The following is an 11,084-nucleotide window of genomic DNA, read 5'->3' on the forward strand; positions in this document are numbered from 1 at the left end:
CATCTATCCAGAAATAGCTCTTTCAGAACAGTGTGTTGTAGATATGGTCACCACAGGTTCTCTGCAGGGAATGATTTTGCTGAGTAGATGCTTTCTTTGAGGGGTTAACATTAAAAGTCAGTGCCTGGGCTGGCAAGTTAGCTTACCTGGGAGAGCATGGTGCTGACACCCCCAACGCCAAGGGTTCAGATCCCTGTACCAGCTAGCCACCACAAAAAACCAAAAACCATTTCCTGATTCCTAAATACTGCTAAAAAATCAGTAGAAAAGTACTTACCTGCATTGCAAATCAAATAAGGTACCATTCTTAGGGGGGGGAAAAAAAAAAATATATATATATATATATGTACACACACACACACACACACACACACACACACACACACACACACGTATAAAACTAAAACCAGTGCTGGGAAAATTACAGTGAAAATTTTATCTCTATGCATTGCTGGAAGCATTGGCACAGTTATCTTGTAAAACATGACTGTGTTTGTGTGTTTGGAGAACTAGATAATTCCAGTTCTAAGAATAAATCTTAAGTAGAAATATGTAGCCACAAGCAAGTTTATTACACTAATATTTAAAATAGCAGACAGAAATCATTGTTGATGAAAAATAAAGTGGACATTTAAAATTTTATTTATAATACACAAAGTATTCATTACATTGTTCTTGGTAATAGGAAGACTAGGAATTAAATAAGTTATGGCTCATACATGTAGTGGAATACTACTCAATTTTGAAAAGAAAAAGAGATGATGTATTTGTAACGATGTAGAACATTCTCTTAAAATAATATTGTTATAAAATAGGAGTGCCCCTCTGCGTGGCCTCTGACCCTCTGCACAGCCCCTTCCAGGTGGTCCTCACCTGGTTTCTGAGCTGGTTGGGAGGCCATCCTGACAACCACTGCCCATTCCACTCACCCTCACTGCACCTGCTCCATATAACCTGGACCTGGGATATAGGGGCAGGAAGAAGAGAAAGTATTAGTAGGAAAAAAGAAAAAAATATGTCAGACTTAGCTTTGGGACATCCAACCACAAAAGAGAGTGTATATAAATGTATATCTCTACCATATGTGATGGAAAGACTTTTTGTTTCCCTTTCCCGAAGAAATAAAATGGAGAAAGTCAAATATATATAGAGAGAGAGAGAGAGAGAGAGAGAGAGAGAGAGAGAGAGAGAGAGAGAGAGAGAGAGATAAGTAAAAAGACAAGAGTGATACTATAATATGCTTACACTTGTGTTTTTAAGTGTTATATATACATTTTAAAATTTGCATATCGTATCTCTAGATTCTAGAGACAAAATTCCTCTAGAACAGGGGTTGCAAACATTTTCTATAAAGAGACAGACAGTAAATATTTTAGGCTCTGTGGGTCATGTGGTCTCTGTAGAAACTCCTCAACTCTGCCATTGCAGGTATGAAATCTCCCATGGGCAGTGGGTAACAAATGGGCATGGCTGTGTTCCAGCACAGTTTTCTTTACAGAACAGAAGGGCCAGATTTGGCCCTGGGCGATAATGTGCCTGTCTTTCTCCTAGAGATTTTTAAAGACTATAAAGCAACTGGTAACAGTAGGGAGGGAAATTTGAGTGATAAGGAGGGTCCTGGATGAGAGGGAGATTTGCTTGTCCACCCCTGTACTGAGTAAATTTTTTTTTACCTGTGCATATGTTCCTTAAAAAATACTCTTTTCTGATCAATAATGTATAGCAGTGAGAGAATTTCCCCAAGAAAAATAACTAATGAGTTGTTTGTTTTGTGGAGGAGGGTGTAGTAGTTGAGCTGTGGACTCTAGTTTTAACTTTAAGAAGCAATTAGCCTCCCATTCTAATCACCATTTGAATTTACAAGAAAACTCCAAATGTCAAAAGACAGGAATTAATGGAGGAAAAAAAGATTTTTGAGTGGGTTACAGATCTTTCCTATTTGATTCAAATCTCTTTTTGGCATTTGCTTCACTATTAGGAAAGGGTATTCTGCATTTTCTTTCCATGTCTCAGGGGCACACAGACACCTTATTCCCCCGCCGATCCGCACAGGTCTCCCGTAGTTGTGTACTATGTAGCTTCTTGAGATGCCCTAGCTTTTCTTTTCTTTACATCATGGTACCGTAAGAATTGACTGCTCTCGTAAGCTAAATGATTTTGGAGAATACAACAGAATTTTAGTTCGGAGGACTACTGTTTTCTTTCTATTGTTAGACAGACTTTTTATGAAGTTCTTGGTTTGGTCTCCCTTTTCCTCAGGTGCTGCTACCTCCTCATCCTCTTCTTCACCTTCATCCAGTTCCATAACAGCTGCTGTTATGTTAACTTTAGCCGAACCGTCAATGTCCAGTGCATCACAAAATGGAATGTCAGTTGAGTGCAGGTGACAGCAGGACTTGCTAAAGCACTTTGCACTTAATGGCTGTTGAGGGCCACGTCTTTTTTTATACTGCACAGTGGCACAAAAAAAATATCAGACAAGCACTATTTTATATTTAAAAATTGTTTCTTGACAAGCTGACTTGGCACTTAAGTGCACTTTTTTATGAAGAAAAAGTACAATGAACTGCTTTTCCTCAAGCAATAATTGTTTCCAACTTGTCTGGGAATTGTGTGTCCGGTAACTTAAAGGCCTTCCACTGTGGCAAATGGAGGCTTTTCACTGCCTGTAGAGACAACACAGCAAGTGTAGTGATGGGGTGGGCCAGGACATGTTAAGATAACTCACTGTATATGTATTCCCTTGTATTTTGTTAAAGCTGGAACATTTGATATTTTTCCATTTATTTATGAAAAAATATGAACCTATTTTCATTTGTACAAGCTAATTGTTTTTTAAAGCAAGTCACCTTAGGGTGGCTTTAATTGTATAAGTCAAGCACATGAAATAAATTCAAAACCTGCAGTTAACAGGATATTAGACATCCATCCTGGTAACCAAATATTAAAAATTCTCTTTAAAAAAGACTGAACATGTTTACAGGTTTGAATTAGGCTAAAAGGTCTTGCAGTGGCTTTTCATGCCCCTTCAAATTGGAATGGAACTACTGTACTTTGCCATTTTTCTATAAATCAGTATTTTTTTTTAATTTTGATATAATACATTGTGTGAAAAAAGAAAATGGCTAATAAACTGTATTAAATCTTAAACAATGTATAAAGATTGTACTTAGCCAGTTCAAAGTGTATATTTATTCATAATGAATTATAACAGTTATATTTTTGTGTTTTCTTGTAAATGTTTTTTTCCCCCTTAAATACAGATAATTCATTTGTATTGCTTATTTTATTATGAGCTACAACAAAAGGACTTCAGGAACAAGTAACTATTAGTATGGTTCAAGGTTGTTGATATGATCTGTCCCAAAAGGATGGTTGTTATTTTAAGTATAAATAGCTAATTCGGGTGGTAGGCTTATAAAATATAATGCCTTGTATAAAATCCAAAATGAACGCAAAATTATTTTCACTTGTATTGACTTTATGTTGTGTGATTTCAATCTCTGTTCTGTTTGGCACTTGTATTTAATTCTTCACCTTTGTAAGACATTTGTATATTGTGGATGTGTTCATTCAAGCTATTTAATACCTGGCACTGTTAATACACAGTACTTTACTGTACAGACTGTTTTACTGTTTTAATTGTAGTTCTGTGTACTTTTTTTGGATGGGGCTGGCATGTTTTATTTTTTTCTGGCAATACGACGTGAGAATTTCGAAGCATTTTGTTGTAGATGCTAACGTGTCAGAATCCTTTACATTCAACTTTTCTAAGAAAAGCATTTTCAGTCTTGTGTGTGCTTACAGTAACTAATTTTGTTGAAAATGGTTTCAAGTTATTCAAATTTGTACAGGACTGTAAAGATTTGTTGACAGCAAAATGTTGAAGAAAAAGCTTATAGAATAAAAGCTATAAAGTATATATTAGGATCTGCAAACAATGAAGAATTATGTAATATATTGTACAAATGTAAGCAAAGGCTCTGAAATAAAATGCCATAGTTTGTGAATCCTTGATTTTGTTTCTAAAAGATTAAGTAATTTTAGTTTATTTCTGTATGTGACAACTGACTGGAACATATATATCCAGCATGTGTTATCACAAATCACAAGGTGTTAATTGACATACGAAAAAGAGAGTATGCTACCTATAAAAATTAAAAGTCTGGTAACCAGATAAGGGATTTATTAGGCATTCTTACAACTTTGCATACACTATTTTGCTTGAGTTCGAATGTAAATATTTTTCATTTGACTGGGAGGTTTTTCCAAAGAAGAAATTCAAGCAATGTTAAAAAGTTGTTTTTTCCTTTAACACTTGAAGCCATTATCACCAGCTTTTTTTTTTTTTCTTTTAATTTAATTGGACTTTTGTGGGAGGAATACTTCAGTGCACTCTGCTCCACTGCACGTTGGAATCACCTGGGCATTGTTAAAATAGCACTCAAACCCCACCCTCAAAGACTTGTATTTAATTGGTCTGGGGTGGTACCTGGATGTTGACCTTTTTTTTTTTAAAGATCTGCAGTGATTTTAATATGCATCTGTACTGAAAACTGCTATACCTCAAACCTTTAAAAATCAGTAATCTAGTTTTTTGGCCCCATTTAGTGGACTTTCCTTTTCTTAATATGAAAAGAAAATAAGCTTTTTTAAGGCCTAAAAAGCTGAAGTGTACATAGTTTTAAAGCACTTTTGGGATGGCCCTTTATTTTCACACAATTTAATTTTTAAGGGATGCGTTTTTACCTTTATAGAACAGTGCTTCCCAAAATGAGTTGCTTGAATACCAGTCCTTGGAAATGCTATATACACCACATTCCCATCTTGAAGATTTCACGGTATTAGCATATTAAAAACTTTCAGAAGGCCTGTGAAGAGACACCTGGCTAAGTAACTTCCTTCACCCGACTGTTTCAATCATCTGATCACGAAACCTTGTTTTTCAAGGAACACCTTAGTATTACCTATTGGGTGTGTTACAGAAACAGTGCTCTAGTGGGCATGATGACAAATTTTGTTGTGAGCGGAGATTTTATTACCTTGGGCCCCTCTGTCCTCCTGCCTGCCTTCTTGCCCTTCCCAGCTTCTCCAGAGTGTTTGAGAATTTCATTATTCTTACTAGAATTTGCCCTAAGTCTACATACACCTGACCACCTAAACTGCATTTTTTAAAGTTTACAATATATGATATGTTTTTTACAGTGTTCTTTTTTTCCTACTGAAATAAACTTAGGGTGTGGTCTTGTTAATTTTCTTAACCTGGGGAGATTTGGGAAGGGGGGGGGAGCAGAATCCATTGAACTCCTTATGTTTTCTATAAAATTGTTTTCATCTGTAGTTTTCTATGAAAAGAGCCCTTATATTTTAAGAAACCCTCAAAGGGGCTAGGGATCACTAAATGGTTCAAAGTACTGAATGCAGTGAGGATATTTTTAAAACTATCTCCAACCACAGCCTCTTTCACCGTTATCATTTTCCTCTGGAAATATGTGCTATGTTTCATTCTTTCAGTCCATTTTCCCACCTTTTTTCTCCTAACTTAAACCTGCTCTGTAGGGATTTGGGGCTAACATCATATGAGAGGTTATGCATGTAAGAGCTGTAATATTTCAGAGGAACAGTTTCATGGTTTAGCTGTGGAAGCAATATAAGACAGTAAAACTAAGTGCTGAGTTATAGGGTCAGGGAGGACAAGAGCATAAGAGTGTAAAGGAGGCAGTGCAGGAGCCTACAGGAGTTGCGATGACTGATGTTGACATGAAGGAGATGCAAACCTTAAATCAGCATATGAGGGAGATTCGCCTGGAAATGGGATTATAGGCTAGAGTGGAGGGGAAGAGGCTGGAAGGCAGATAGAATGGGGTTACAGATAGGAGATGATTCTTGGAATAATGTTAGAGAGTGGAGAAAAAATGGGATTGGGAGACATTCTGAGAAAAAATGAATAGAATTTCTTCACTGGACTGTGTTAAGACATACTTCCAGTTGCATCTCATGCATGCATAGATGGATTTTTCTCATCTTTGTGAAATATCCGAAGATCGAGATTGTGGTAAACCAAAGCAAGGGGGCTCAGTAATCAAAAGCAGAGTCAGGGCCGGCCCGTGGCTCACTCGGGAGAGTGCGGTGCTGATAACACCAAGGCCACGGGTGAAGATCCCCTCACCGGTCATCTTAAAAAAAAAAGTCAAACAGTTGAATGTTGTTTTTTTTTTTTTTTTTTTTAAATAAACTTGCTGACGTCAATAAAAGGTCACATATTCCCAATGAATTTGTGTTAAGCGGCTTTCAAAAAGCAAGATTGTTCCCAAAAGATTCAAAGTCAAATCCTATTTTACAACCCAAACTACTGAATTTAATGATTTATCTAGTAATCACTTATTACCTAAAAGTCAATGTAACGGATATTCACCAGGTACATCGGATAGGGATACAGTATACAGGATGAATGACATATATATCCTTAACCCTCATGCCTCTACGTCTAAAGACCGTAAATAAAACTAATGCAAAAAATGATTATAGTAAGCACGATGGGGCTTGGAAAAAGATGATATCCCTGTTGTAAACAGTAGAGAAATTTTCATAAGCGAGATAGCATAAGAGCTCGGCCTTAACAGATGGTGCAATTTTGCAGAAGGGGAAAGAGGCAGGCAATCGGGGCTGAATAACGAGGGAGGCGGTGAAAGAAAGCAAGTAGAGTGGAAGGGCCGGGAGGGAGGCGGTCTGGGAAGGCAGGCTGGGAAAGCAGCTGCGAGAGTTTGGAGGGCAGCCCTGCTTTTCCTGGTACAGGACCAGGGCAGCATTCCAACCTTCGAATGGTATGTTGATGTGATCGGTTGCAGCTATGGTCTCCAACTATTTTTAATTTTATTTTGAAATAATGCTAAGCTTCTGGAAAGTTGCGAGAAGCGTCCCAAGAATTCCCGGGCGCCCTTCACGCCGCTGGGCTGATTGTCAATCAATCCTTGGTCACTGGGGAGTTTCCCAGCCCGGCGGGTTCTTAAGCGAACTTCCGGACTCAGCTGCTCTCGGAAGTCCCGCCCCCGGCCCCACCCCCGACGCCACCTGCGTCCGCGCTCGGCCCCGCCCCGTGTGACGGCGCGCCCTCCGAGAGCGGAAGGGGCGGGGCCCGGGGCGGGAGTAGCCGGGACCCGGAAGTGCGGCGGACGCGCCGCTGCTGTCTCGGAGGCCGTGGGTTGACAATGGCCTTGGAAGGGAAGACCAAGCTGACGAAGAAGAGAAGCGCCGAGCCGGGGTGAGTGGCGCGTGGCGCGGGCAGCAGCAGCTGGGCAGGGATGTCGTGAGTTCGCTCGCTCGGGCGTGGCGCGGCTGAGTCTTTGGCGTCCGTTTCCAGGGAGAGCCCCGGCCACGGCGTCGGCGGGAACCGGAGCGGAGACTACCTGGTGGGACAGGTGGCCGGCAGCCTGTCCCGCGGCGGAGGGGGGACGAGCCGGCTGGCGGCCCTCTTCGGCTCTCCGCAGCCTCAGGTTCGACCCGTGTACGTGCCTGTGCCCAAGGTGAGTCCCTGGGCTCTGTTGCGAACGGCCCGGCGGAGCAGCTGCAGGACGAGCGGCCTGCCTTCTGTCTTAGTGACCTGATGGGGCGCGGCGGGCCGGTGCGGGGACCCGAACCCTCGACCTTGGTGTAACCACGCCGCTCTCTTAGCAGCCGGGTAACCGGCCAGCCCGTGACTAATAAACCGAAGTGACCTCAAGGCACTGCATAGACCAGTGAGACAAGAGATGCTAATTTAGAAAGACCCCTCAATTATTGCCTAGGGTCCGAATTAAAAAGGATGACGTGTCAAACATAACTTCAAACCTTTGAAAGGAAACCACGCAGAAGAGGAAACGGGATGAGGAGGAAGAACGTACAACCCAGATTCAGAGACCACTTTTGCGAGACCCTGCAAAAAAAGTGGAAGTGAAGAAGAAACGCTCTAATTCAGATAAAAAGTTGGCCAACAGGTTGGTAAGAAGTCTCTTGGTTGATGGTAAAGAAATTAATATTCCTATGCCCTCAGTATTCGTCCTTGCTTTTTTTCTCATTTCGTATTTCTAATTGTTTCTTTCAAAAAAATGTATTATGGAAAAACCTCATACATATGCAAAAGTTGAAAAGGGTAAGGAACTCCATGTACCCACTTTAACAATTTAGTAATACTTGCTCAGCCTTCCTTAATCTTTATCCTCCTCATATGAGACTTACGTTTCATCTACAAATATTTCAGCATATATATAAAAGATGAGTTTGGTTTTCTGAGACTTATTCAGAGACCAAATTTTCCCCATTAACTTAATTTTTTTTTCAGTGTATTTGAATCGGGATCCAGTTAACTTTTCTCATTCCTCTCTTCTTTGCCACTGTCTTCAAGCCCCTTGTTTTCATTTCCCTTCTCTCTCTCCTCTCTCAGAAGACCGTTTACCTATTCGAAGAGCTATCAATTGCTAACAGTTGTGAACTATTTCTATTTTTTGCCTTCCTACTTAATGCGTCTATACACAGCATTAATTTGTTCCCTTTCTTGCAAAGAAGTGTCTTCCTTCTTGTTCAAGATTAACTCAACCACCTTTGCTGTGTACAGCACATATCTGTTTTTCTGCCTCCAATTTTAGTGTATGTGCTGCCATAGCGAACACCCTGTTCCTCCTCCTTAGGGATGTTGCTGTCAGATCCATACATGTTCACCTCTTTTCTATATCTTTGATCTTTTCACCATATAAACACGCTCAAATTCTCATCTTTAAAAACAAAAAAATAAGGGGCCGGCCTGTGGCTCACTTGGGAGAGCGTGGTGCTGACAACACCAAGTCAAGGGTTAAGATCCCCTTACTGGTCATCTTTATAGGAATTTAAAAAAAATAATAATAAATAAAATCTAAGCACTTTTGCATAACACAGAAGGTCCTTCTTGACCTGGTTCGCAGCTCACCATATTGTCTCATTTCCTTTCACTCCTGCTAGGGACGTTATATGCTGCATTGAAAAACACTAGATGTGGGCCCCCTCCTTAGTGGAGGTTATGGTCTAGTGGAGGAGTAATAATAGCCAACATTTACTGAGGGCTGACTATGTGCCAAACACCGATTTCCTTCTCTGAGAAGCCTTTCTTGTTTCTCTTGTTTCTTTTATGTTCACGTACTGTGTAGTATAACTTACCCATTTTACTGTGAACTTCACTTTCTCTTCACTAGACTATAGAAAGGCCTCTAATAGTCTCTTTATCTTTGTATCCCAGAGCCTAGAACTGAGCCTAGAACTGAGTAGGAAGCCACAAATTCACTCATTGGATTGAGTGAATCATTTCTGTGACTCTTACCTATTGTCTCCCTCACTCCTAAAGTTCCCCGTTCGGTTCTCTTTTTGGATTGATGCTCAGACCTTACTTATCCCTGTGCACCAATACTTTACATTGTATTTGCCATTTCGGAATTCAATTTTGCTAAGCAGTCCTTTAAATATAGAACTGTTATAAGTAGGGAATCTGGTTTTTCCTACTGGCCAGATTGCTTTTTTAAAGTGAGTATTCTGCAGGCATATTAACCTTATTAGACTCCTGGGGAGTGCTGCAGTGCCTCTGAAGTTGTAGAGCAGAGTGAAATTAGGCATTGAGAGAGCATAAACTAAATCTCCAGGGGCTTTAAATGAACCAGCTTTTGTTTAGATGTTGTTGCTGCTGCTGTTACCTGGTGGCTTTAGCATGTTGTCAAAAACAGAGCTTAACTTGTTCACTCTTGAGTTATAGAATGTGTCTTGTAAAGATACTAGTCATTTTCGATAATATTACTTTAAAAATGTTTATATATTTGTGAGTGGTAAGTTTATGTTTAGGAAAGCCAGAAGCCATTGGGAAGTATTCTAATCAGGAGGAATAGAACTGCTTTGCCAAGTACTAGACCTGACTTCCATTATTCTAATTTCGTATATTCTTTTGTTTTTGCCTTAAAAAGGGAAAGTGCTCTAGCAAGTGCTGATTTAGAAGAAGAAATTCACCAGAAACAAGGGCAGAAACGGAAAAATTCTCAGTCTGGTGTTCAAGTAGCAGACAGAAAAGTATTTGATGATGCAGATGACACAATTGTAGGTCAAAGAAAGAAAACTCAAGTTAACCAAGAAGAAGAGAGATTAAAGAATGAGAGAACTGTGTTTGTTGGGAATTTGCCTGTCACATTTAATAAGAAGGTGAGTTTGTAGTTTGTATATTATAAAGACTCAAAGAAGTTAATAGCTTTGTTTACTCTTTCTTTATTGAATAAGCGCATAAGTCATTGGTATAATTTCATTATAAACGACTACATAAATTGGTCTACTGTAGATTGATTCCGATACCCAGCCCTCCCTCTCATTCATGTAGTCATCCCTAACTTAGACTTTTGCAAATCATATTTGAACTGTTGCACTGGACTGGTTTTTTCCCAGCCAGCCTTATCTCCTGTTATGTGCCATTAGAATGGAAACGCTGTATGTGCAGGGATATTGCTCTCTTTTCTTCACTGCTCTATGCCTGATACCTGAGGTGTGCCTCATGTGTAGCAGGAGCTCAATAAATATTTCTTGTGTAAAAAAGTAGTGAATGCATCCTAAGTTTCTTCCATTATGTGGAGTCTACTAAACCAAAAACGTGCCCTTTGTTTTCTGTGTGTTCATGTGGTAGTCACTCTGTTGACAATTCTTGGGTCAAAATCCTGCTCATCTTTAGAAGGACAATTTCATTTCTGTTTTGTTAAAAACAAAACAATACAAAAAACTTCCTGATTTTTCCCTTTCTCCCTTGCCCTTTTGTCTCCTAGCGTTTGATCTGTGGTTATTTTATTTTATTTTTAAAAAAATTTTTTTTCCTTTTTGTCTTTTTTACTGACCGGCAACGGGATCGCAACCCTCGGTGTTGCACCCGCACCGCGCTCAGCCAGTGAGCTGGAACCGGTCTCCACATGGGATCCGAACCCTTGGCGGGAGTGCCTCCGCGCTCCCAAGTGGCACACTCTCCAGTGCACCACCAGGCCGGCCCGATCTGTGGTTATTTTGTAGGACATAATACACTTTGCTTTTTTTTTTTTTTTTTTTTTTTTTTTTTTTAA

At 39.9% G+C, this 11,084-nt stretch overlaps 2 protein-coding genes across 5 annotated transcripts in view; both read left to right on the forward strand.

The window, feature by feature from the left end:
• The window catches only part of ARID4B (AT rich interactive domain 4B (RBP1-like)), a 139,102-nt gene extending 135,085 nt beyond the window's left edge, over positions 1-4,017 (forward strand). For all 4 annotated transcript variants that reach the window (XM_008581175.1, XM_008581178.1, XM_008581177.1 and 1 more), the window contains one exon: positions 2,260-4,017. In XM_008581175.1, coding sequence (XP_008579397.1) covers positions 2,260-2,387 — 128 coding nt within the window. In that variant the 3' untranslated portion in view covers positions 2,388-4,017. The remainder of the gene's footprint in view (positions 1-2,259) is intronic.
• Positions 4,018-7,182: 3,165 nt separating this feature from the next.
• RBM34 (RNA binding motif protein 34) overlaps positions 7,183-11,084 on the forward strand; it is a 17,632-nt gene continuing 13,730 nt past the window's right edge. The window contains exons 1-4 of the mRNA XM_008581179.1: positions 7,183-7,261; positions 7,361-7,523; positions 7,837-7,973; positions 9,957-10,188. Of these exons, the coding sequence (XP_008579401.1) occupies positions 7,209-7,261; positions 7,361-7,523; positions 7,837-7,973; positions 9,957-10,188 (585 nt within the window). The 5' untranslated portion in view covers positions 7,183-7,208. The remainder of the gene's footprint in view (positions 7,262-7,360; positions 7,524-7,836; positions 7,974-9,956; positions 10,189-11,084) is intronic.

This window comes from Galeopterus variegatus, unplaced genomic scaffold (genome assembly GCF_000696425.1).
Source record: "Galeopterus variegatus unplaced genomic scaffold, G_variegatus-3.0.2 Scaffold2288, whole genome shotgun sequence".
In the NCBI taxonomy this organism is placed as follows: Eukaryota; Metazoa; Chordata; class Mammalia; order Dermoptera; family Cynocephalidae; genus Galeopterus; species Galeopterus variegatus.